This window comes from Tamandua tetradactyla, chromosome 6, assembly GCF_023851605.1.
Source record: "Tamandua tetradactyla isolate mTamTet1 chromosome 6, mTamTet1.pri, whole genome shotgun sequence".
Lineage (NCBI taxonomy): Eukaryota > Metazoa > Chordata > Mammalia > Pilosa > Myrmecophagidae > Tamandua > Tamandua tetradactyla.
The window spans coordinates 61740921-61766414 of record NC_135332.1 but is presented as its reverse complement, the minus strand read 5'-3'; the positions used below and the strand labels follow the sequence as shown (position 1 = coordinate 61766414).

The 25494-nt window shown below is 49.1% G+C and overlaps 2 protein-coding genes and 1 non-coding gene across 8 annotated transcripts in view; 1 reads left to right on the top strand and 2 right to left on the bottom strand.

The window, feature by feature from the left end:
- Window positions 1–697: 697 nt before the first annotated feature.
- Window positions 698–3626, top strand: RNF227 (ring finger protein 227). The gene is made up of 2 exons (XM_077163122.1): window positions 698–1271; window positions 1359–3626. The coding sequence occupies exons 1-2, from the start codon at window positions 758–760 to the stop codon at window positions 1412–1414; spliced, it is 570 nt and encodes a 189-aa protein (XP_077019237.1). The 5' UTR covers window positions 698–757; the 3' UTR covers window positions 1415–3626.
- Window positions 3627–4345: 719 nt separating this feature from the next.
- CHD3 (chromodomain helicase DNA binding protein 3) overlaps window positions 4346–25494 on the bottom strand; it is a 30245-nt gene continuing 9096 nt past the window's right edge. Inside the window, exons 5-40 of one of the 6 annotated variants that reach the window (XM_077165874.1) lie at window positions 22486–22769; window positions 22112–22242; window positions 21808–21958; window positions 21450–21643; window positions 20899–21132; window positions 20508–20711; window positions 19798–20009; window positions 18912–19043; window positions 18418–18517; window positions 17800–17991; window positions 17452–17652; window positions 16924–17061; window positions 16565–16686; window positions 16241–16414; window positions 15966–16107; window positions 15609–15740; window positions 14870–14987; window positions 14522–14646; window positions 14143–14374; window positions 13642–13808; window positions 12989–13166; window positions 12491–12556; window positions 11394–11479; window positions 11116–11249; window positions 10412–10556; window positions 10075–10237; window positions 9816–9937; window positions 9585–9720; window positions 9372–9473; window positions 9064–9195; window positions 8584–8692; window positions 8251–8383; window positions 7715–7956; window positions 6496–6659; window positions 6106–6232; window positions 4346–5589 (exon numbers count right to left, since the gene is read on the bottom strand). In XM_077165874.1, the coding sequence (XP_077021989.1) occupies window positions 5349–5589; window positions 6106–6232; window positions 6496–6659; window positions 7715–7956; window positions 8251–8383; window positions 8584–8692; window positions 9064–9195; window positions 9372–9473; window positions 9585–9720; window positions 9816–9937; window positions 10075–10237; window positions 10412–10556; window positions 11116–11249; window positions 11394–11479; window positions 12491–12556; window positions 12989–13166; window positions 13642–13808; window positions 14143–14374; window positions 14522–14646; window positions 14870–14987; window positions 15609–15740; window positions 15966–16107; window positions 16241–16414; window positions 16565–16686; window positions 16924–17061; window positions 17452–17652; window positions 17800–17991; window positions 18418–18517; window positions 18912–19043; window positions 19798–20009; window positions 20508–20711; window positions 20899–21132; window positions 21450–21643; window positions 21808–21958; window positions 22112–22242; window positions 22486–22769 (5665 nt within the window). In that variant the 3' untranslated portion in view covers window positions 4346–5348. The remainder of the gene's footprint in view (window positions 5590–6105; window positions 6233–6495; window positions 6660–7714; window positions 7957–8250; window positions 8384–8583; window positions 8693–9063; window positions 9196–9371; window positions 9474–9584; window positions 9721–9815; window positions 9938–10074; window positions 10238–10411; window positions 10557–11115; window positions 11250–11393; window positions 11480–12490; window positions 12557–12988; window positions 13167–13641; window positions 13809–14142; window positions 14375–14521; window positions 14647–14869; window positions 14988–15608; window positions 15741–15965; window positions 16108–16240; window positions 16415–16564; window positions 16687–16923; window positions 17062–17451; window positions 17653–17799; window positions 17992–18417; window positions 18518–18911; window positions 19044–19797; window positions 20010–20507; window positions 20712–20898; window positions 21133–21449; window positions 21644–21807; window positions 21959–22111; window positions 22243–22485; window positions 22770–25494) is intronic. The other 5 variants (XM_077165875.1, XM_077165876.1, XM_077165877.1 and 2 more) reach the window with 5 other exon arrangements.
- LOC143689304 (small Cajal body-specific RNA 21) lies at window positions 10840–10979 on the bottom strand. The gene has a single exon (XR_013178746.1).

The following is a 25494-nucleotide window of genomic DNA, read 5'->3' as shown; positions in this document are numbered from 1 at the left end:
GTCACACCTCTCACTGAGCAGCTTTGCTGGAGCCATCACAGTGTGTGGGTGTGATGCTGGATTCCCAGCATTCCTAAGGCCATGGTCTAGGAATCTAGGTCCCTCCTCAGGCTAAGATGTCAGCTGGGAGTTGAACAGTTTAGAGAGAATGGAATTTGGGAAGTCAGTCTTACAATAACACAGGGATTATTACAATGAGAATTGAGGGTAGAAATGAGAGCTCCTGCAGGACAGAATCTGTTCAAACGTCCAGGAGCCCACTAAAGAGGGGGCCAGAAAGGGCAGTGCGCCTCCTTGGCTTAAGAAGTCTATTTGGGTTAGGTTGGGAAAGAATGTGAACAACTGAAAGAACAGACCCAGGGGGCTTTAGAGACATGTGCCAGTGGCTGAGGGCTGGGGTGCAGGAAAACACCTGGTGATTCGCACACAGCGTAACTAACGGGCGCTGGCGTTGTGCTGGAGGAGAAAGGAAGGCATGGGGCGGAGAATGGTGGTGTGCCCCATGATCCCAGTCCTGACATCGCTGGGGTCGCCTCCTCCGTCTGGCCATCGCTGGCATTCCCGGCCTCGCGCCTTCTCCGCCCCCACACGAGCCGCCGCAGGGAGAGGCCTGACCAAGGCGTGACACCTCGAGGAGGCGGGGTTTCGCTGTTAAAAGGGGCGAGGGGCCGCGGCGCCAGCCCACAGGAAAGGCCTAATCCTTTCGATCCACGAAGCCGGCCGCGTTAGCGACGCCCACGAGTCCGCGGCGGGCACGATGCAGCTGCTGGTGAGGGTACCCTCTCTTCCTGAACGGAACGAGCTGGACTGCAACATCTGCTACCAGCCCTTTAACCTCCGAGGCCGCGCGCCCCGCCGCCTGCCCGGGACGGCGCGCGCCCGCTGCGGCCACACGCTCTGCACCGCCTGCCTGCGCGAGCTGGCGGCGCGCGGCGACGGGAGCGGGGCGGCCGCGCGCGTGGTGCGCCTGCGCCGCGTCGTCACGTGCCCCTTCTGCCGCGCGCCCACCCGGCTCCCGCGCGGCGGGGTCACGGACATCTCCTTTGACAAGGACTTGTGGTCACAACTGGAGGAGAAGGCGCGGGCCAAGCGCGGACAAGAGGAGGCGAGCAGCCCGACGAAAGAGAGCTGCGATGTCGACCGAGAAACAGAAGACGAGGAGAGTGAAAAGGGGGAGGAGCCCAGGAGCGCGGGATGGCGCGCGCTCAGGCGGCTCTGGGGTAGGGTCCTGGCGCCGGCGCGCCGCTGGCGGCGCCCGCTGCCTAGCAACGGTGAGGCCCCGCGGGAGGAGGAGGTGGGAAAGTAGAGATTCTGTTGCATCCTCCTGCTGTCACTAACCCTTCTTTCCCCTCCCCCAGTGCTGTACTGTCCAGAGATCAAGGACATTGCCCACCTGACGCGCTGCACGCTGTAACCGAGGAAGCTACGACAGAAGGAAGGTGGAGCTGCAGCGTCGGGCGCGCTTAAGTACAGGGGGCTCGTGTCAGGACTACCCGCTGTCAGATCCCGGGATTGACACGCGATGAGGGAGTTGAGCCGAGGGCGGGAGGGAACGCCCTGGAAGTTGTTGATACTGAGCTGGGGAGGCTCCTAGACAACTCGCCCCCATCTACTGACTGTGCCAGCCTTATATTCAGGATGGAGTCGCCTAGCACTGATATAAACAAAGCCTACGTTGCTGTGGGAAGAAGGCAGACTCTTTCCTTTGCTGTGACTTTGGCTTTTGTCCAGGGCAGCTCTGGTGTGTGGAGCAATAGGTCCCATTTTAGCAATCTTGTGTCAGTGACTTGAACATTTAAAAAAGGTGGAACGGAAGAAGAGGCTAATTTTTGTATCCTGTTTCTCTCGCTTCTCAGGAACGTAGGGGAGCTGGGAAAAATAAATCTTTTTGTTGTTTTCAGTGCTGGTATTCCTACTTCTCCCCACTCCTGAAGGGATATTCCTATGGTTATTCAGATGCCTCTCTGCCAAAAGATTAGGAGACTTCATTTCAGAATCTCCCTTCAGCCTGCGAAGGCAGATATCAGAAGGTCCAGTGGGCATGTACCTCAGGCCCCTGATTAGGACCTATCAAGGATGGAAGAGAGAGCCATTTGGTACAGGTAGCAAATTGGAAGCTTTCAATGTCACCTGTTATCTTTACAGTCACAGGAAAACACTGGCACACTGAAAAAAATAAAGATCTTTGCATAATTTTAAACTTGTGTCCCATAGTTGTATGGCACCTATTGTATGACATGAATTCTGTATTTTTTCTTTTATTTATTAAACATACCAACATACAAACACATTCTTAATATATGATCATTCCATTCTACATATATAATCAGTAATTCACAATCATCACATAGTTGCATATTCATCATGATCATTTCTTAGAACATTTGCATCAATTCAGAAAAAAAATAAAAAGAAAAACAAAAAAAATCATACATACCATACCCCATACCCCTCCCTTTCATTGATCACTAGCATTTCAATCTACAAATTTATTTTAACATTTGTTCCCCTTATTATTTATTTATTTTTAATCCATGTGTTTTACTCGTCTTTCGATAAGGTAGAGAAAAGGAGCATCAGACATACGGTTTTCACAATCACACAGTCACATTGCAAAAGCTATATCATTATACAATCATTTTCAAGAAACATGGCTTCTGGAACACAGCTCTACATTTTCAGGCAGTTCCCTCCAGCCTCTCCATTACACCTTAACTAAAAAGGTGTTACCTATATTATGTGAGAATAACCTCCAGGATAATCTCTTGACTGTTTGGAGTCTCTAGGCCACTGACACTTTATTTTGTCTCATTTTGTTCTTCCCCCTTTTGGTCTGGAAGGTTTTCTCAATTCCTTGATGCTGAGTCCCAGCTCATCCTAGGATTTCTGTCCCATGTTGCCAGGAAGGTCCACACCCCTGGGAGTCATGTCCCATGTAGAAGGGGAGGGTAGTGAGTTTGCTTGTCATGTTGGCTGAGAGAGAGGCCATAGGGGAGAGCAGTGAGTTTGCTTGTCATGTTGGCTGAGAGAGAGGCCATATCTGAGCAACAAAAGAGGTTCTCTTGGGGGTGACTCTTAGGCCTAAATGAATTCTACTTTAAAATCCTGTAAATATCTTATAATAATATAGTCCATCAAAGGCCAGCAGTTTTGCCACCACTGGAAGTATGGAGCCTCAGGAACCCACATCACACTTACTGAATCAGAATCTGCATTTTAATGAAAATCCTGGGTGATTCATGTGCATGTGAAAATTTAAGAAACATTGGCCTAGACCTGAGATATTGCCATCTATGGGCGGAATATTTAAAAACACAGCTGGTATAGTTGGCATTATACTATTTTATTGAAAAGTTTTAAAGTGACATCGGTTGTTGAAGAAATCATCAGTTAATTCTCTGTATGCATAACTTACCATATTGTAGTTCTCTGAATTAAAAACATTAATTTATTAAATATGAACCTTGATTTTTATAACCATATTTTCAGTTTCCTGTCATTAAGTCTCAACTTAAATGGCACCTCTTTTGGGAGGCCTTTCTCCACATTCAGCCTAGTGTAGTTTCTTTCTTTATAGTAATGCCTTGTTTTATTTTCACTGCTTTCATTTGCTGATATCTGTTTCGCCGGCATCGCCACTATGATATAAGTTCCATGGGAGCAATGATCATCCAACTCCAATACCAACAGCTGTGTTATTATGTAGTATTCAGTAAATGTCTGTTGAATTTACTTTTTATTTAAGAATATAATAGCCTTAAAAACTAAACTGATTGGTCTCTTTCAACCTCTCAGAGGCTCTGGTGGTGCACAATACATGTCAAGGAAGAGTCTAGCCGTACAAGTCTTTGGCAAACCATGAGGATCTAACCCCTAATGCCTCAAAAAAAAAGTGTGTACCTCATTCCCTGAGCCAAACCCGTGGAGCTGCAGTGACCTCTACTGACTCTTAAGGGAAATAAGCAGCTTGAAGGTGGAAAGGGTGACCAGGAGGATGAACGAATGGCAGGTGGTTTTGAACCGTCAGGCATCCCTCCCACCACACTCATGCCCTTACTGGGGCACGGTGCCCTGATGGTTCCCAGATCTCAACGTCGAGCACCTTGTAGACATCCTTCCGCGCTCCCTCTGCTACTCCACCTCTACCCTGAGCTCATCATGTGGTTGGGGATGAAAAAGAGCCTGAGACAGTTTTAGTTGATCCAAGAGATGAAAATGAGAAAAAGGAAAACTCACAAGATTAACAAGAGAAAGATGAATAAAATGAAATGGTAAAAAAACATTTCCTTATTCCTCCTCCAACCAAAGAACCCCTCCCCCCCCCAAAAAAAAACAACAGAGCACGCAGAAAGGAAAGTATAATTTATATGTACAACCAATAAACCTGATACAGAAGAGGGGATCGGGACAGACCAGGAGTGGGTGTGAAAGAGACTGGGAAAGGGGCAGCAAGAAAGTGAAGGGGCAGCCAAGAGGAAGTGGGGAGGTTCGCCATGCAAACTACCACTTTTCCTGGCCCCTCCTGGGAAGGGTGATGTGCCCATGTCTCCCAACCTGCCCTCCACTATTTTGCTCTGGTCCCAGAAGTGTCAGTAGGCAAGGCAGCCCCTTACTAGGCCCCCTGCCTGACCCACTCAACCCTAGTTTGTGTCCAGACCTTGGGGAAGGAGGCTCGTCATGCTCTCTCCCACCCTTTCTAGGTCACCTGGGTCCCTAAAACAGTTTGGGGAGCTCCTCTTTGGCTTGAGGGAGTATCGCCCAACCATTCCTCTTTTTGTAGGGGTGGTCCTTGATCCCTAGGGAAGAGGGAAGATTCCCAACACAAGATGCCAGTACGCAGGAGGTAACTGAGCCACTGAATGGCACCTTTATTCTCAGGCTGACAGCGATTGACTCCCTTCCTTGTACCTGCTCCACCCTCTATTTGGGGAGAGATGGGGGAAGGTAACATGCAGCCACCCATCCTCTTCCCTTCCTCCCTCCCAGGGTTCATTTCCCATCCCTCTCTAAAGGCCCCTCCTCTCTTCAAAGCTCTTTTCCCCACAAAAATTTCTAATGGCCAGGCAAGGCTAATCTCCCACTTCTGCAGGAGATGGAGCTTATGCTGCAAGAAAAAAGACCAGGGAGGCTCCACCTCTTTCATCCCCACAACCATTTACTGGGAAACTGTGTATGTTTGTAAGGGAAGGCTAAAAGTACTTGGAAGACCCTGCTAATCACTTCCCACCCAACCCTCTTCTCACCAGCATACTCTTCAAAGTTTGGTGGGAAAGGTGCTTGGGAGTGGAGAAAGACTTTTAAGGGCCCTTCTTGAAGAAGAGAGAGCTGAAGAGAGGGGCACAGCGCTCCTAGCCCAATGGGAGCCCGGGGGGTGGGGAAGGTGGAGAATTGGCAGCAGGTCCCAGAGCCTGAGCTGGGGGACGGCCTCGAGAACGGGGCCTGGCTGTAGGGCAGGCCTGGGATCCGGTCAGTCGTCTATACAGATCACCTCCCCGGCTCGGGGCTCCTTCCGATCCAGCCCGTCTGACACCACTGCCCCCACCATTTCCTTCTCCTTCTTCACCAGCACTGGAGGGCCGTTGGTGGCAGCTGTTTGGGAAGTGGGTAAGGAAAGGTCAGTCCCCACATCACTTCCAAATACCTCTTCCTGATAACAGTCTATTTTCATGTCTGGGTCACCTCATGCCACTTCTGATTTCCCAGGATAGGGGTGAGAAGACTGGGGCGAGTCCTCTCCCTGAGATTCCCCCTTGTGCAATGTGACTGAACACATGTTCCAACTCTCAGTAAACCCTCTTCCTATTTCACATTTTTTTCCCCCCAAAGTAACCCAGATGGAGGAGGCTTGGGGAGGGGATGCCAAGCCACAGAAACCCTGAACCCCTGGATGAGGTTTTTGATAATAGGGATGCAACAGTGATTAAGGAATAACAAAGCCCAGAATGGCTCCTTTCCACAGGTGGTTGAGATGGGTAAAAAAGGAGAAAAAACTGTATGTAGGCTCCCAAGGAAAAAAGATGGGCTGGAGCAGCAAAGGGGCAGACATGAAGCTTGGAAGAGGAGGGGGAGTAGGAGAAACGGGGAGTGGGAAAATCCCCAGCTGACCTGTGATGAAGGACCCTGCAGGCATCTGGCTGTAATTGGCGCCTGCGGCGGCCAGGGCCCCTACGGGTGCGGCGCTGAAGGCCGCCCCGTACCCCGGAGGTGTAGCGTAGGGACCCGGGGGGAAGGCCTGGAAGAGAGAGAGAGGGTAAGCTGAGGTTAGAGGACCCACAGTCTTTGAGAGAAAAGAGACTATAAGGGAAACATCATGGGCCGAACTCCAGAACTACTGAGGGGTATAACATCCAGGCAGGGAGACTCAGGCAAGGTAAAGAAAGTGTGTGTTCTAGCAAGTTGTTTTTCCATATTGTACAGGATTCTGATGGAAGTGTATGTATATGTGCAGGAAGAGTACCAAAGGGGAAAACTGGCGTTAGGGGGAAAGAGGGTTACCGGTGTGGGGTGAGGCTCCGTGCCCTTGCTGGCCAGCCGGCTGAGGATGCTGCGCTCGGACATCTGAAGGCGGGCTGCGATGGGGGGTATTCGGGACAGCGTGGCTGGCAGGCGGGTCACGTCCGCCTTCATGTCGCTCAGCAACTCCTCCAGCTGGTTCAGAACTGGGGCCCGGGCCACGGAGAAAGAAGAGCAAGAGAAGGACAGGGAAAGAAAGAGATGGAGCCAGAAAAAGAGACAAGGAATCATATGGACAGATACAGTCAGAAAAAGAAAGAGTAGGACACAGGTGACAAAGAACCAGAAACCAAGAACATAGACAGGAAAAGAAAGCAACTCAGGGAAAAAGAAAAATTATCAGGTAAAGAGACAGAGAGAGGAGATCACCACAAAGGACAGATGGAAAGAAAGAATATGGAAAAAGTGAAAGAAAAAAAGAATATGATGGAGAAAGGGAGGTAGGAGGACATTGGAAGACATGGGGGCGGGGAGTTGTCAGAACATCCCATACTGGAAGATGGAGGTTTGGGGGTTGGGAATGATGGGGAGGAAACAGTCAGGAGGTATGGGAAGTGGGAAGAGGTATCAGAGACTTGAGGAGTTGAGGTTGTAATGTGTAAGGAGTGGGGGAGTGTTAGAGGGTCAGTATTATAGGTTCAAGGAATTAGAACAGGAATCAAAGGGGCCAGGAGTCAGTTACTACACATAAAGTAGGAATAAGATGGTTAGAGGGCTTTGGAATTTCTATTATTATCAAGGCAAGAGGGTTTGGGAGGAAGGACTGAAGATCAGTGGGAAGTTTCATGGGGTAGGGTCAGAGGGTAAGATGGGTGATAGTTTTTGCCTCATGGGTGAAGGGGTGTGAGGGAATGTGATTTGTGGCATCAGGAATAAAGGTTTTTGTGGAATATATACAGGCCAAGGCCCTGGAGAGAGTGACACAAGTACTGTGGCAAGAGAGCAGGTCACCAAAGAGGTGATACTGTATATAAGCCACATGGGTAAGGTCCCACCCAGTCTAAGGGAGGTACCTCTGGTGGGTACTGATGTGAATGCTATTAGGATGGGTAAGGGTTGGCCTGCACATGTCCTGGGGGCTAAAAACCAAGGGGGTATGATGTGCATCAGGGATGGGGTTAGAGGTCAGAGGGGGGTGGTTCAGAGGGTAAAAGGATCAGAAGGGTGGGAAGATTTTGAGGGGTGCGGGGTGAAGACTTACGCAGCGTTGTGGGCCCTCCCCCGCGCGGGGCCGCCGCGGCCCTTACCCTTGTGCAGGACGGCGTTGGCCGGCTTGTTCCCCGCCAGCGACTCCTTGGAGAGGTGCTGGTGGCTCTCAGCCAGGCACTCGGCCTCGGCGAAGCGGGCGTGGAGGGCCATGGCGGGGTGCGCCGGCTCCTGTGACAGGTTCAGGTAGGCCGCCCGCCGCAGCTGCTCCTCAATCACCAGCGCCTGCTCCAGGAGCTGAGGGCACAGGGGCAAGATGTGAATGCAGAGACTGGAGGGGGGTGCCAGATACATAACTGGAGGCCTACCCAGCACTTACTCTGGCCCGAGTGCTCTCAGCTCCACACAAATATTGAATGCAACCCCAGCATCGGCCCTAATTCAGACCACTCTCCCCAACACAAGGTTACACGCCAAGTGTGGCATCGACACACAAGGTGTTAGTTAACCTTTCCAAAAGTTCACATAATCTGGTCTTGGTTCCGACCCAAGCCCCTCTTTGACCCTACTCCTTTTTACCCTGGTCCTTACCTTAAACCTCCGGGCCAGGAATTTATTTTTCATCTCCAGAAAATTCCCCTTATTGGCTTCAGTTTTAAAGGGCTCATTGATAATAGCAAATTGAGCGTCATTCTGAATGTCCTGCCATCGTGCATAGCCATGGCTGCCAGTGAAAGAAAGGGGGCTGTCAAGGAATTTAACAGGGAATGGCTTGGCTATGAAAACTTCCTCTTTTTGGCCGGACCTTCCCCAGATAGGGCATGACCCCCATTCCCTGGGTGTGAATTTGTCTTTTCTGTAGTTCCACTCTCTCTAGCCAGGTTTTCAGCCCTTTTCTGTCCTTGCATATGTATCAAAGGATACAGGACAATCCCAGCCAAAAGCCAATAGTCATGTCTTCGGTGCCAGATCTCATTGAGTTTTCCTGAGGAAATAGCTGCCCGTTCCTCATTCTGCCACAGTGTGTGAAGCTCTGAAAAGAGGACAGCAGACAGAAGAGGCATCAGAAGTTTGTGAATCACATCAACCCAATAGAGAGGTATTGATGAAGAAACTGATTAAGAGGGGAGAGGATGAATGGTGCCTTTGAAGGAATGAGGAAGGTGAGAGGTTAGGTTACCAACAAGGTCCACGTTAGGATTAAGCATAAAGGTGACACTGGAGGGCTTGGAGTTGGAAGCACACTTGAGGAAGATTTAGGACAAGGATCGGGGTCAGCATGCACCACTTCATTGGCAATTACAGGGCAGATGTGAGGTCTGTTAAGCCTCTGGCAAAATGAGAAACCTTGTGAGGATGAGCAAGTCCCAGAGAGGAGCAGGGAGCAGTGAGAACCTCCCGCACCTGTGAAACCACCATCGGCAATATTGAACATGAACCGTGGCTTCTCCACCTTCTCCTCACGTCGCCCATTGGACCGAGGCTCATCTCGAGGTGGCCCTGGTCGAAGCTCCCGATCCTCTTTCATATCTTCTGCTGGGGCAGACAGGCCAAGTCTCACACCGCAGGACAGCCTCTCAGTCCCAGGAACACTACCTATACTACGCTGGCCCTCTGAGCAGCTATCCACCCAGGACCCAAGCACTTGGTCCCCCATATTCAACCCCCCAATTCCCTCAGAGACCCAGATGTCCAGTCCTCCCACCCATTACCTCTCTTGCCCAAATCCCCTGTTTCCCCCTCCGGCCTCTCCCTGTGTTCCTGTCCATCCAACGGCTTCTCCTCCCCCCTCTCTCCTGGCGTCGACTCTGTAGCTGTGGGAGGGGGCAGGGACAGGAAGGGAGGATGTCACCCTCATCCCTGACCCCAGAGGAGGGACCCCCAAGTTCTAATCCTCCCCCAAAACTCCTCAGGCCATGACCCACCTGACTTCTCTCTGTCCCCCCGGTACCCAGGTTCAGTCTCCATTTCTCCAGTTACTCCAGGGACCTCATCCTCTAGAGGGAGCTTCCTTGGCTCTAGCCGCTCCCCAAGTGAAGGGGCTGGGCTAGGAGCATCAGCCTGGAAGAAGACAAGGAGTTGGATGACCTGGAGGGCTCCTGGGCCTCCAAACCCCTAAATATTCTCTGCTGAAGTGGAGCCAGGCATCCACACACCTCTGTCTCTATCTTGTCTCCAATTTTATTATCCTTCTCAGGTTTCTCCTCCTGGTTTTCAGCTTCATCCTTTTCAAGAGGTGTCCTTACTCCATCTCCTTTCTCATTGGGAGCTGGAGTAGCTGCAGGGGAAGGGAGAGTAAGGAAGGCAGGGAGACCCCACCCACCCCGAACCCGAATTCCAACCCCAGACCCTGTGGTCTGAGTGATGCTCTGGGTCCCTCTCTGTCTCTCCAGTCATTCCCTGACTTTGGATTACCAGGTTTGGAGGTGCAGGGACTATTTGCAGCAGAAGCCTCAGGAGTGGTGGGTGAGGTTTTGGTAGGAGAGGAGGCTCTGGATGAGCGCTTAGAGTCGGCACTGGGGTCAGGCATCAGCTCAGGCATAGACCAGCGCCCATTGATGTGCTCAAACTCCTGTACCTGACAAGAGGGGGTATAGGCACACAGGTCAGCTCCAGGCACTGGACACAAGGGAAATTCCATTCCCCCGCAATCCTGCACCAGTGTGAGTCTAAGACTCAGAGACAGAAGGGAGAGGAAGGGCAGTGCCTATGTAGTCAGCCTGACTTCCAGGGTTGAAGGGAAGACTGATACCTTCTTCTTGACGAGAGACATGACTCCAATGCGGGTCAACACTTGCTGGCGACTCAGTCCCTCCCGAGGAACACCATCAGCAAAGGTTTCAGAGCCGTCTGCCCCGGGCTCGCAGAGATGGCGCATGAATAAAGACACATAGGCCCTAAGGAGCATGGGGTCGTGGGGGAGGGTCAGGGGCACCTTACAAGGGCACAGGGCAGTGAGGGAGGCATAGGGATGGCTGAACCTCTGAGCGCCAAGATCCCAGGAGTCCTACCCTGGTCCTTTCAGTCTCACCATTTCCATCTCTCCAAATCCTAACTTCCCGTCTGCCCTGCCCCTTGGATTTCCATATCTACTAGTCCTTGGTACTTTGCTCCCAGGCCCCATCAGTCAACTTTTCATCGCTTACACCAGCTCCCTTGCCAGGCTGCAAGTGACCACGAGAATGTGAAGCTAGGGCAGCTGAGGTGAGGGCCCTTTCTCAAATGCCTCTCCCATGGGGAAGGATGCCCAGCCTCTCTACTCTAGGCTCGTCTGAGGGGAGGTGGAGTAGGCTGTGCCCACCCCCCAGGAAACCAAGCCAGTGAATATGGTTTGGCAGGGAGGGTGATGATCAGTTGAGTAAGGTCACATCATATGGTGGCCAGGAGAAAGTAACTTCCTGACACCCAAAGCTCTTACCCTTCCATCCCACTCAGCTCCGTATCACCCTCACTCACTTAAACTCCTTTTCTGTCTTGCCCCGCAGATCCCGCACCAGCCACTGAGTGGTGAAAGCATCCTGAGGCGGCATTCCCCAGCGCATCACAGCGTTGAGGAATGCCTTCCGCTGCCGGGTGTTGAAGCCCAGCACCTGTGGGTGGGTACGGCAGGAGTCGAGGATGAACACCCAGGTATCTCACTTCTTGGTCTTTTCTACCCTCAGTGACCCAGGCCTCAATCCCCCACCCCGACACACCCTATCCTCTACTCACAGGTGCCTGGACCCAACTCTCACCTCAATGTTGCCCCCAACTCGAGCCAGCAGTGGAGGCAGTGGTTTATCCTTTTCATTCCGGAGCTGCCTCTTTGACTGACGACGCCCTGGGGTGGGGGAGGCAGGAGCACCGGATGCTTGGTTAATAGGTGCCCGGCCTCTGCCCCTCAGTCCTTCTCAAGGCCCCCTTGCCACAGACACAAAACCCAGGAAAGGCCTGTGTCACACTGGAGGCATTGCTAATGCTCTTCTAAGCACTTTTAGAACTGCTAACACAGTGAGCCTGAAGCAGTCAAATCAGATTTTAAAACTAGGAGCAAATAAAGGATGCAGACATATGGATTAAAAATAAATAATAAGGGGAACAAATGTTAAAATAAATTTAGATTGAAATGCTAGTGATCAATGAAAGGGAGGGGTAAGGGGTATGGTATGTATGAATTTTTTTCTTTTTATTTCTTTTTTTGAATTGATGCAAATGTTCTAAGAATGTTTGTGTTGGTATGTTGGTATGTTTAATAAATAATGAATAACTAACTAAATAAAAAGGATTCTGTTTTTGTTTTATTTCTTTTTCTGAATAGATGCAAATGTTCCAAGAAATAATCATGATGATGAATATGCAACTATGAGATGATATTGTGAATTACTGATTATATACGTAGAATGGAACGATCAAAATAGGAATGTTTGTGTTTGTTTGGTGTTTTTTGGTATTTAAAAAAATTTAAATTTCCAGAAAAAAAAAAAAGTGGGCTTAAAGGAAACTATTGACTATAGTTAACAATAGTATTTTAATACTCTTTCATCAACAACAGTAGTATATTACAAATATACCACTCCAATACTATGGGTCAATAATGGGGGGCTATGGGAAATGAGAGGATTTGGGTTTTCCTTTTCCTTTTTATTTCTTTTCTGGAGTAATGAAAATGTTCTAAAATTGATCATTGGGTTGTATGTACAACTATGGGATAATATTGTGAGCCAATAATTACATATTTTAGATGGGTTGTATGGTATGTGACTAAGTCTCAATAAAACTGCATTTTAAAAAAAGGAAATTTAGAAGTATAAGGGGAAGAACTTGGGTCTAAAGTCAGGAAAAATGATCCCACCTTCAGGACGTTCATCGAAGTCTTCATCTTCCTCCTCTGACCCCACTGAGTACTCTGACTGGTTATCTGTGAGAAGGAAAAGAGAGCCAGTGGCCAGTGAGGACCCCTGGATCAGTCTGTGCTAGGGTACTTTCTGCCTGAGTTCCTTACCTTTGAGACTTTTGACCCTGTGCCCTAGCTCTGGCCATCCATGGGTCACAGGCTCACTGCCCTTGCCCAACTTTGTGTCACATATCCTGAATTTATCTCCACTGACCACAACCTTTCAGTCCCTTTGCAGTAACCCCTGGGTGCCCAGCCTGACTCCTTTGCCACCAATGTACAGTCTAAATCGCTTACAAACCCACGTGGCCTCCAGCTACTGACCTTTCCTGATCTCTTTCCCCTTTAGCAGGACCCTGGCCTCTGGCTTCTCTCTTTTCCTCCAGATACCCCAGCCTCTGAGCCCTTCCTCATTGCTCCCTCCTTCCCACCTTCTGTAGCCAGGGCAGTGCTTACCTTGGTCCTCCTGAGCAGCATCATTGTAGTTGACTTGCTTTCGAACACGCTTGCCTTTGCCTAGATTCCGGGCCAGGTCCTCCTGCTGCTGCTCATAGTGATGCCTCAGCAACTTCTCCCAGTAATCAGGGTCAACATTTTCCTCCTGCTTGATGATCTCTCGCTCAATTTCTTCAATCTGATGGGAAGCAGAATGAGCGCTGGCAGCCTCCCTCTTCATTTAGTTCTGCTGCATGAAACTCCCTACTCTCCTATCTCGACCAAGTCCAGCCTTGCTGTTCCGAGCTCTCTTCAATGCTGCAGACATTTCTGGACACTGCATACTTCCCAGATCTCTTACCTTCTCCTTCTCTTTCCTTCTTTTCTAAATCTCTCCTCTAATCCCCTCTGCATTCCTCCCACACTGACTCAGAAGGTACCCTTCAGTGTTTCTTGTTCTTTCAGTGCCTAAGTCTCTCCCCAAAGTCCTGCTGTACCCATTAGACCAGGAAGTTGTTTACTGGGTAAAACCGCTTTTTGTTGGGTACTGGGGTAAGAGATCAGATAAAAACGTAGAGCAAAGAGCAGCTTCTTCTTTCAAGGACCAGTAAAGAACACTTCTCTTAAGGCACAGCCTGGGATAGACCCATGACACCTCAAGGTCTCTCTCTTACCTTGTCTTCTTCCCGTACAACATACTGTGCCACCTTGAAGGAACTGAGGTACTCGTTCATGTTCTGCACATCAGTGTCCTCCGTTGCATCCTGATTTCGGTCCAAGAGCCGAGCGATAGCCTCATTGTCATAGTGAATCACACTGCTGTCCTCCTCCTTGTTCTCCCCTGGTGGAAGTAGGGAAGAAAAGGGGGCTTTGGGTTCCAAACAGAATCGTGGGTGGAGCTGGAGAACAGTCAGAGGAAAGCCTTATATTTGGTTTTTTCTCATGAGATCTCTGGAGGAGAGAGTTTTATTCCCTAAGAGGTTTTATGTTTTTTTTTTTTTTTTTACTTCTATGGGTAGGAAAAGAGGCCAACCTTCCTTTGAAGACTACTGAAAAGAAGGCTCTTCTTCCTTCAACAGCTGCAGAGAAATGTTTTTCTTCAGGGGGTTTCAGAGGAGAAGCGCTTATGAGAGAGTCTGGACCTGCTATAAGGGAGCAGCAGAATAGGCTCTCACCCTCATTCTCATCCTTAAACAGCTCCTCAGTGCCGAACTTGAGGATGTCGTCAAGCTCCTGTTTGGACATGGAGCCAGCCTTGGAGCCCAGCCCTGGCCGCACCACCAGGTGTGTCAGCATCATTTTCCTCTTGGCCACTTGTGTAATCCGCTCTTCCACTGATGCACGCGTTACAAACCGGTAAATCATCACTTTGTTGGCTTGGCCAATCCGATGAGCCCGGCTAAAGGCCTGCAGAGCAGGAGAAGGGACTGGGTTGGGGCAGAGGCAGTGGAGATGCTGCCCACACACAAGGGAAACCAATCCCACATAGCACCCTCCTCAGAACCCATGTCTCCTCATTAAGGGGCACAGGTGCCCTACAATGCGAGTTCTTACCTGGATGTCATTATGGGGATTCCAGTCAGAATCAAAGATAATGACTGTGTCAGCAGTGGCCAGATTGATGCCCAGGCCCCCAGCTCGGGTAGACAGGAGGAAGCAGAACTGTTGGGCTCCAGGAGCTAGGAGGTTAGAGTTGGGAAATCAGGGTCTTCTTCCACCCAGCAGTTCTGTTCACCTATTGCTAACTGTTCTATGACTATGAACAACCATGTCCCCAACTCAAAACCCTAGGTGCCTAACAGCCGCCATGTCAGTGCCCTGTCCTGCCCCCATCCCAGGGACCTAGGCGCCAGTTTCCCTGGCTTCCCACAGCTGCCAGGGACTGAGGCATCTCCCCCTCACCATTGAACCGGTCGATGGCCTCCTGCCTCAGAGCACCAGTGATGCCCCCATCAATGCGCTCATACTTGTAGCCTTCGTAGTCTAAGAAGTCCTCTAACAAGTCTAACATTTTGGTCATCTAGAGCAAGAGGAAAGGAAGAAGTCCAGTATAACGAGGCAGCGAGATGAGCCCTATCTATCCTCACTGTCCCTTTACTCTAACCCCACACTGGTTCTCAAACTTGAACCTCTGCCCTGTCTTAGGCAACCCTGGAGCCTTCCACCTCTCTCCCAACTCGTTCTCCCACACTTGTATCATACTCTCTTGGCTTCAGAGAATTCTCCTAAGGCAGATGTTCTTCTCTGATACCCATGAGAATGTTTCAGGTGAATCTATAAACCCCAAGAAAATCTGCATTAAACTGTACGTGCAATTTCTGGAACGCGGAACCATAGTTTTAATCAGATTTCCAAAGGGTCTGTGCCCCCCCATCCCCACCCCACTCACACACAAGAAGGTTAAGAAATATCCCAGTCCCAGAGATCTCCTTGAGAAGGTAGCTCACCCTTCTCCCATTCAGCTCAAAAAAGCTGGATTACAGCTTCCCACAGCCTTAAGATCAGAGATCAGAGGCCAGGAATAAACTAACTACAGCAGAAACTCTTAAGGGTGGGAGCCCAGGGATGAAAGTCTGGATGGTGAGGAGAGGGAATAGAAAGAAAATGGGGATAATAAAAAGCAAGGTAAGGGTTGGATCACCTGCGAGAAGATAAGCACTCTGTGTCCCTGCTCCTTCAGCTTCCGTAACATCTTCTGCAGCAGCATAAGCTTCCCAGATGCTTTAATAAGTGCCCCACCCTCATAAGCCCCACTGGGGAGTTTTGGGGACTCCTGAAAAGAAGGTAAGAGAAGAGAAGTTCATGGGAAGCACCCTCCCCTTCTTCCTGTACCATGAAAGCTGGAAGCTTAAATCAACCCAGCCTCGGTACCTCATGCATTCTGACTCTCCTTGGGGATCCAGTCACTGACCTCCCAACCCAGATGCACCCCTGGGCTCAACAATGCCTATTTTCAGAGAACCAGGCATTTAATCAGTTCCTAGCAATGTATGTCTACCATAGCAGCTACAGGAAAGAGGTATGGATGGTTGCAGCACTTCTTAAGATCCATCATGATGTTAAGTAGCGACACTTGGTTCCCACCACCTCGTGAATTCAAGGCCTCAAAATTCCGGGTCAAGATGTATTTGTAGTATTTCCTAAAGATCAGGAGAGGGGTAAAGAAGAAGCATAATAAAGAAAGCACTTATCATGATGCACGTGGTCACCAACTTGTGACATACCACTATAGCATTCCCACCCCCTAATTCCATGGCCTGCCCTGTGTCTCACTTCTGCATTGGACTCAGCTCCACTCGAACGATGAGCTCTGTCTTGGCTGGCATGTTCTTAAAGACATCAGCCTTGAGTCGTCGCAGCATGTGTGGCCCCAGCAAATCATGCAGTTTCTTAATCTGGTCCTCTTTGGATATATCAGCAAACTCCTCCAGGAAGCCCTCCAGGTTGCTAGCAGCAAGAGGAGAAAATGAACAGGTCATCAGGTTCTTTGCCCTTGATCTCAGGCTCTCTTCTTTACCCCTAGATAATCTTCTACAGCTCCTCTTCTAGGCCCCTTAACCTCTCATTTCTCCATTGTTGCCTTAGGGAGCCACTTACTTAAACCTCTCTGGGGTAAGGAAGTTCAACAGATGGAAGAGCTCCTCCAGATTATTCTGCAATGGGGTCCCTGTCAGCAGCAACTTATGATCTATCTTGTAGCCATTGAGGACCCTGAAAAACTAGAAGATGGGGCAAGGAAAGGCAAAAAAAAAAAAAAAAAGGGTCTATCAGTGGCAAGAACTTTGCCTGCCTCCAGCTCCCATTTCCCTCAGGAGCAGAGGCCCCAGATCCCCAGTATCTCTCCCTAGAGGGTCCCAGGCATCCTGCCTCCCAGACTCCAGAAAGCCCCCAGAACCTTTTTTTTTTTAGACCAGGACAAATGATCCTAATTTCTGAGGTCTGAGAATCTTGCTCACCTTGGACTGGTTGTTCTTAAGCCGATGGGCCTCATCCACCACAAGGCAGGCCCAGCGGATGGAGCCAAGTGCTGCCTGATCAATGGTGATCAGCTCGTACGATGTCAGGAGAACATGGAACTTCACCTGGGCTTCCCTCTGCCAACACAACCACTGCCCATTCAGCTGCCAACCTATACTCATGCATCTAGACTGTGGTCCCCATTCTTTTTCCAGATACCTTGTCCTGACTGTGACTCCCAAAAGGAATCAGTTATTCTGACCTTCAACTTGGATATCACGCAGAGATTACTGAAAATAGCCCCTAAACTTCCACTCCTATGTTCAGTTCTGACACAGATTAAAATATGCATAGATCCACGTATGCCCCTGGGAGTGTACTCCAGGGCTGCAGTGTAGAAGGCATGAGGACAGATGGATGAAAGGAGAGAGAAAGCTGAGAAGGGGAAGAAAGCAATGGAAATCCTGGTTGAGGCAAAGAAATGATAGATCTGAAAGTCTTAGAGAATATGAGGTAGAGGGGCTTACCTTCATCTTAAAAGCTTTCTTGCCTCCTTTGATGGCATTGTCCTCGAAGGAAAACTCATTCTCTCGAATGATGGCCCGGCTGTCCTTGTCACCCGTGTATGTTACCACATAGAACTTGGGTGCCCACATCTGGAACTCCCGCTCCCAGTTAATGATGGTAGAAAGTGGGGCACTCACCAAGAAGGGACCTTTTGTGTGACCCTGGCAGTCGATGGGGGGTGACTGTTAGTCTAGGCTCACAATTCTATATCCCGATCCTCTGCCTGCCATACCCCTCCCACATCCTTGACCCTCATCCTCCACCCCTCTTCCCCAGGCTAGGGCTCTAGGGACCCTAGAATCCAGCACCTCCTTATAGAGTGAGTAGAGGAAGACGATGGTTTGTATGGTCTTGCCCAGCCCCATCTCATCAGCCAGAATGGTGTCAGTGCCCTGGGCCCATGAGAAACGCAGCCAGTTCAGCCCTTCCAGCTGATACATGTGCAGGGTGCCGCCTGTGGCTGTGATAAATCGTGGCTGAGTCTCATATTTCACTGTAGGCTGTAGAGTCAAAGGTCAGAAAGTTCAAGGGAACAGCCAGTTGGTCCTCTAATTGTCTCCTCCCCTCCCTGGCACTGTTACCAAGTTGGCTTACAATTCCCTCTACTAAGACCTGAGCTTATAAAAGTTCTAATTTTCAGTCTCTCCCCCTGCTTAAAATAAAACCCAGCAGCACTATGGGGAAGGGCTAGCTGGGAGAAGAGCCCCATGTGTCTGCTAGCTCCACTCATCACCTTGGGTGATGACTCTCTTACCCCTTATGCCAAAATTCCTAGCAACTAACTCTAGGGGCAAGGCCAAATATTGAAGGAAGAAGTAAAACTCAAAGAGTTTGTTGAAACTCTGGGAAGTTCTGTCAACAACCCCAGGAAATCTTTAATCACCATGGCTCCAGTATTGGGAGAAGGGCCAACTGAGAGAACTTACATCGTTAGTAGGAGAACTGGGAGGCCCATCACCCTGCAGCTCCTTCTTCTTCTTCTTATACTTGCGGGGCTGGGCGGGGTCCTCCCCCATAATTAGTTCTCTGGGAGAAGAGTGGCCTAGGTGAGGCCTGGTCCTTGGGAACCTCCTCTCCTCTAGGAACTCATTCCAAACTTACTTTCCACTCACTTTTCCATTACCTAGGTTTTCTCCCTTTTCCTTTCTCCCAGTCTCTTGTACCCTCATCCTCTGGATTTCAACTCCAGAGCCAACCCTCCCCCTTCTGGAATATCTCCTTCCCCATTACTCAGTCCAGGTCTTAGTTCTGTTCCTTACTCTGCCTCTGGACCAAACCCACCCCAAACAACCCAGCCCAGCATCCCATTACCCTAAGCTCTAGACTGGATCTGTCCCCCTACACCCTCATTTTAAACTGGAAGTTTTGCTTTCTTACCCCATCCCCAGGCTCCCTTCTAACCCACAATCAGCGCTCTCACCTGTGTCTCCAGTAGCTTTGCTTATGGTCTTCATATTCAGGGATGTTCATTTCATCTTCCTCCCACGTGGACTGATCATATGGCAAGTCCCTCCATTTCACTAAATAGTGGTAATTCCCCTTTTTATCCATGCTGTGGGGCAGGGGGCCAAGAGGAGGAGAAAGAGGAGAAAAACAGTAGGGATTATAAATAGAAAGAAGACCTACCTAACACAATTATCAGCAAACAAGCAAAATTTTGTTCCATAATCCCAATGATGAGCTACTTAAAAGGAGTCTAGAACAGTTAAAATGCTATCCAAACTTTTTCAGGATAACATCCTGAAAATCAACAAATACAAAATGTCCCTTGGCTTCACTGGCAGATATTTGTCCATCAGTCAGTCTTCACTAAGCACCTACTATGTGCCAGGCACTATTCCAGAGATTTGGCAGGGAACAAAATAGACAAATGGCTTGATTCTCCTGGAACTCACTTTCTAATTGGGAAGGCAGCAAGGAAACAAGAAATAAATATACTGAATAACACTTAGGCAGCAATAAGTACTATGAAGAATGCAATGTTAGAAATCACCGTCTGGATGAATCATGTTTCTCCTGTTTTGGCTTTCAAGCCACCACCCCCAAATTCAAGTGTCATCTCTTATGCTACGATAAAGGACGCTGAGAAGGCAATGATAAAGGAGGCTGAGCTACGATGGGCTTTTCTCCTAGTTTTGCTCTATCTCCCAAAGGAAAAAAGGCCCTCAGAAGGGCTGGGGCTGCAGCAGGAGTTATCGACATTAGGTCAATTATTTGGTTAAACAGCAAATACTAATATGAGGCTGTAACTGCAGCAAGGACAGTGATATATCACAAGAATGCCTTCCCGTGGGCCAAGGATTTACCTGTGGTTGATGATTCGGTGGACAGTCATCCACTCTGGCTTGATGCCGAAACGATAGTACTTCTCCTCCATCTCGGCATAGTGTGGGTCTTTCACCTTGCGCTTGTCACTCTTCCCATCATCTTCACCAGAGCCATAGTCCAGGGGTGGGGGTTCATCCATGTCATTCTTCCGTTGGTAGTTTCGATACATTACCAAGTGGAAGATTTCCAACTGACAGGGCACAGAGGAAGGGGGAGGAGATAGTCTAAACATCCAGAGGACAAAAAGAGATAGGGAAGAGGCCAGCAGGGAGAACAGGATGGGGAAAGAGAGGTATTAAGGAAGTTGGATGAGAGATACAGAAAGTAAAGTGAAAGCAAAAGAACAATCAGGAGACAGCACCTGAATGGGGGCGTATAAACAAAAGTAGGCAGGGAATAGGGTTACCAAGGTCAGGAGTATTTGTAAGAAATGGGAAAAGAGAAGGGAAAAGATGGAGTTAAGAACGTCTATGTTACATCTCAGGGATGAATGCCAGAAGTGAGAGGAGAGGACCAGAGACCAAGAGCATCCCCATATGGGAACAAAGGAAATAGGCAGCATGTGAAGGCCAGAAGTCTGAAATGGGAGAAAGCAAAGGATATGGAAGACCAAAGAACGGAGGAGGAAGATAGGGTGGGGAAGATGGTAATGGGGCACAGGGGAAAGGGAGGGGAAAGGCCTTGGTACCTGAAGCTCCTTAGCCCAGGAGCAGTGCCAGTAGGAAAGCCCTACCCACTTGACAAAAAACTCTCGCTCTGATCTGCCTTGAAGAGGACGGGAGGCTGGGGCATCTGGATTTCCGTCTGCCTGCTGTGGGGCTGGCACTGCCACAGGTGGCTCCCCCCATCGCCAGTGCAGGATCTTCTGCACCCGGCCCTTTAGCACGGGACACTTCAGGATGGACACATACGAGTGGAAAGAAAGAGGCAGAAAGAGCATCGTTAGGGTAGGAAATCGGGGACCCACAAGAGTATCAAAAGTTAAGTGGGGAGGAGAGTAGAGAAAGAGAGGTGGACATTTGGGCCCCAGAAATAGGAAGAAACTACAGTAAACGTGGCAAGGAGATGGTTATACTCACAGTGCATCGGGGACACAGCCATTCGCCATTGGGGATGTCAGGCAGGGGTGGGTTTAGACAATGAATGTGGTAGGAGGAGATGCAGGCGTCACAGCACAGGAGCTCCCCGCCATCCTTGCACACGCGGCAGTACTCCATGTGATCATCTTCTTCCTCCTTCTCCCCTTCTTCCTCTCCCTCCTCTTCATATTCTTCCTCCTCCTCCTTGGCCTCCCACTGAACCCCCTCCTTCTCCTGGGAGGCCAAGGACAGACACAGAGACAGAGGGGAGGAAACAGATAATGAGCAAGACCAGAAGACGGAGGCAAAGACAAGACACTGAAATCCTAGAAGGGCAGAGGTGGGCATAAAGGGACAGGACGTCTCAGTTTCCAAAAATGTTGATTCTGGGGGTCCTAAAGGGATGAAGGAAAAGGAGCAACTAGGATCCTGGACACTTAAACATCTGTGGCCTAGGCATGTGGGAGGTGGGAAGTGGCCAACAGAGACCAAATAACAGAGAAAGAGGTGGGTCCCTGAGGGCTGTAAGTTGCAGGGCACCAGGTACTCACACAGTGAGGGCAGCTCCACTTGCCCTCAGGAGCCCGGTCAAGCTCAGGATCAAGGCAGACGAGGTGGTAGGCACGAGGGCAGGTGTCGCACAGAATAATTTCCCCACCCTGCTGGCACACCTCACAGTAATCCTGGTGATCCGTCTCGTAGCCATCAACCTCCTCCTCCCCGGCCACTGCAGGACAGCCCAGGACTGTCACATACCCCATTGGAAGGAAAGGGAACAGAGAGAGGGATGAGGGTCGGAAGGGGAGAAAGAGAGAACAGATGAATAGAGAAATCAAAATTTAAGATAAGAAAGATGATGAACGAGAAGAAGGTAGACTGACAGGGTCCCACACAGCTAACACCTCTTACCCTTCTTCTTCTTTCTTCCTGGCCGGCCTCTCTTTAGTTTCTTGGTGCGGACAGGGCCATCAGGCCGCCCAGAGGCACTGTGGACACTTCCACTGTCCAGGTCTGACTCCTCAGCTTCTGGTTCAGGGCCTTCATCACTCTGCAAAACATACTGCCCATAGCACCATGGCGGTCAGTAAGGTGGTCAGGATCCCACTCCCCTCCCCAGGCATGAGGCTCCCTGCTCCAGCTTCCCTCATGGACCCCTGTGTCTGGACCCCAGCACTTGGCCCGCAGGTGTTTAGGGAAGGGAGGGGCCATTCACCGAGCCTCCCTTCTTCCTTTTGCCACTGAGTAGCCCTAGTTTGATTTTCAGTGGTGCCATCTTCTTTCCCCGAAGCTTCTTACGTCCATCAGGCACTCGGGGGCTCTTACTCCGCCTCTTATGGCCTGGACCTGAATGAGGAGGGGGCATAAAGAGAGAAAGAGCAGAGGTCATCACACATCCTGGGATAATGGAAGTCATAGGGGGAGTCTGGACTCCTCTCTGTGGGCTGTAGTTTTACTAAGACCCCTTCTTGGAAAGCATTTCTCCTCCAGCAATCAGGGCTGGGAAGACAAGAGTTCTAGGCTATAATTTGAAAGCAGGCAGTTTGGAGGAGGGAGGTTGACAATGCTTGGAAGAGGAGGGTTCCTTACCTTTTCCCTCTTTGGTTTTGGCTCTTCGGATGGCTGGGGGCTGGATATCAACAGCAGGGGGTGGTGGAAGGGAGGGGGGTCCAGAAGGTACTATGGGGGTGGCCGATGAGACCGCAGCTGACACCTGCTCAGCTACAGCTGCTGCTGCTGCTGCCGCTGCCGCTGCCACAGCAGCTGCTGACCCCTTGAAGGGGTTGTTTGCGCTGAACTCTCTCCATTTGGCCCCAAGGATGGTCATCATCTTAGACATTGGGATCTTAGGATTCTTCTTAGCAATTAGGGGCCTGTGCAGATAGAAGGAGAAGACTCAGATCCTTCACAGATGGCCTGGGAATACTGCCATCTCCCCCTCATCAATTAAGTCTATGTATGGGCTAGGATACCTAGTGGTGAAAATATGCCCTGTTAAGAATAACCAATTTACTTCCAGGTCAAGATGGTGGCTTAACAACATGTACATTTTAGTTCGTCCTCCAGAACAACTACTAAATAACCAGAAACAGTACAGAACAGCTCCCGGAGCCATGATAGTGACCGGACACACAGCGTACCCCAGTCTGGACCAGCTGTACCGGCTGCGAGCACCCCCCAGAACCGTGAGTTCCCAAAGCTGCGGTGTCCAGCGCCCCTCCCCCACAGGCCGCTTCCCAGAGGGGAAAAGAAAGGACTATACCAGCAGCAGGGACTGGGTACAATCAAACGCCAATTGTGGAACTAATTAACAAATTCTGACTACTAAAAATAGGCCCCCAGCTTAGGTGAACCTAATCAAAGCATAGGTTGCTCATTTTTGCCCCAGCGGCAAGGGGGCAAGACTGACAGAAAAAAGGGGGTAAAAAAAAAAAAAAAAGAAGGAAACAGAGGTTTTTGTGGATGTGTATCTACAAAGGCTTGCCTGCCTCTGGATACAGCGGCAGGACTTTTCAGGCTGCAACTGCCCCAGGCATCGGCAGAAGTGAGCTCTTTTGGGGGCTTACGTGGAGCTTGTGCCTTCCCGAGGGGGAGGGGTGAAGCCCCACCCAGGTGGAATCCCTCCATCAAGGAATTTAGACACCAGGGCCTGGTAATTTGAAGCCATTAAAACCAGCCTACAACCTCTCCTCTGTCTCCACCACACCCCAGCAGGGAGAGTCTGCCAAAGTTAATGGTACCGCATCATCTTATGCTGATGGGACCCACAGTCAGACAAGCGCCACATACTGGGCAGGATAAGAAAAAGAGAGTCCAGAAACTTCACAGGAAAGTCTTTCATCCTGCTGGGTCTCACCCTCAGGGAAAACCGATGCAGGTGACTCTTTCCTCCTGATAGGAGGCCAGTTTGGTATGGGAAAATCTGGCTGGGGTCTATAATATCTAAGTAGACCCTCCTAAGTGTGTGTGTGGGAAAGGCACCACACAAGCAGGGCAAGAAACAAGAAAACAAGAACTGAAAAATTCTCCTCTGTTAAACAAAACTTAAGCTAAAGGACCAGATAAAGCTGAACAGACTGTCAAAGAACAGATAGACAACAAATTCACCCAGCAAGAAAACCCTAGATAAAAGAAGTGAAAGCAATATCCAGAATAAACTAATTAAGGTAATTAAATGCCTAGATGCCAGCAAAAAATAACAAATCACACTAGGAAAATTGAAGATATGGCCCAGTCAAAGGAACAAACCAACAATTCAAATGACATACAGGAGCTGAAACAATTGATTCAGAATGTATGAACAGACATGGAAAACCTCATCAAAAACCAAATCAATGAATTGAGGGAGGATATAAAGAAGACAAGGGAAGAACAAAAACAAGAAACTGAAAGTGTGAAAAAACAAATCACAGAACTTATGGGAATGAAAGACACAGTAGAAGAGATGAAAAAAACAATGGAAACCTACAGTGGTAGATTTCAAGAGACAGAACATAGGATTTCTGAACTGGAGGACGGAACATCTGAAATCCGACAAGAAACAGAAACTATAGGGGAAAAAATGGAAAAATATGAGCAGGGACTCAGGGAACTGAACGACAATACGAAGCGCACGAATATACGTGTTGTGGGTGTCCCAGAAGGAGAAGAGAAGGGAAAAGGAGGAGAAAAACTAATGGAGGAAATTATCACTGAAAATTTCCCAACTCTTATGAAAGACTTAAAATTACAGATCCAAGAAGTGCAGCGTATCCCAGAGAAAAGATCCAAATAGACATACTCCAAGACATTTAATAATCAGAATGTCAGAGGTCAAAGAGAAAGAGAGGATCTTGAAAGCAGCAAGAGAAAAGCAATCCATCACATACAAGGGAAGCCCAATAAGACTATGTGCAGATCTCTCAGCAGAAACCATGGAGGCAAGAAGACAGTGGGATAATATATTTAAATTATTAAAAGAGAAAAACTGCCAACCAAGAATTCTATATCCAGCAAAATTGTCCTTCAAAAATGAGGGAGAAATTAAAACATTTTCAGACAAAAAATCACTGAGAGAATTTGTGACCAAGAGACCAGCTCTGCAAGAAATACTAAAGGGAACACTAGAGACAGATACGAAGACAGAAAAGAGAGGTGTGGAGAAGAGTGTAGAAAGGGAAGACTATGAGTAAAGGTAAAAAGAAGGAAAATTAGATATGACCTATAAAATCCAGAAGGCAAAATAGTAGAAGAAAGTACTACCCATGCAGTAATAACCCTGAATGTTAATGGATTAAACTCTCCAATCAAAAGACGTAGTCTGGCAGAATGGATTAAAAAACAGGACCCATCTATATGCTGTCTGTACTCAAAGGACACGAGGTCAAGGACACAAATGGATATTTACACACCAATGTTTATAGCAGCATTATTAACAATTACCAAGAGGTGGAAACAGCCAAAATGTCCATCGACAGACAGTTGACTAAACAAACTGTGACATTTACATATGATGGAATTATGCAGCTTTAAGACAGAATAAACTTATGAAGTATGTAACAACATGAATGGACCTTAAAGACATTATGCTGAGTGTGATTAGCCAGAAACAAAAGGACA

Excerpts from the sequence above, each read along its gene's own strand:
- RNF227 (XM_077163122.1), top strand. The coding sequence starts at position 758 with ATGCAGCTGCTGGTGAGGGTACCCTCTCTTCCTGAACGGAACGAGCTG. Across the intron at positions 1,272-1,358 it reads GCGCCCGCTGCCTAGCAACG|TGCTGTACTGTCCAGAGATC; the intron begins GTGAGGCCCCGC and ends CCCCTCCCCCAG.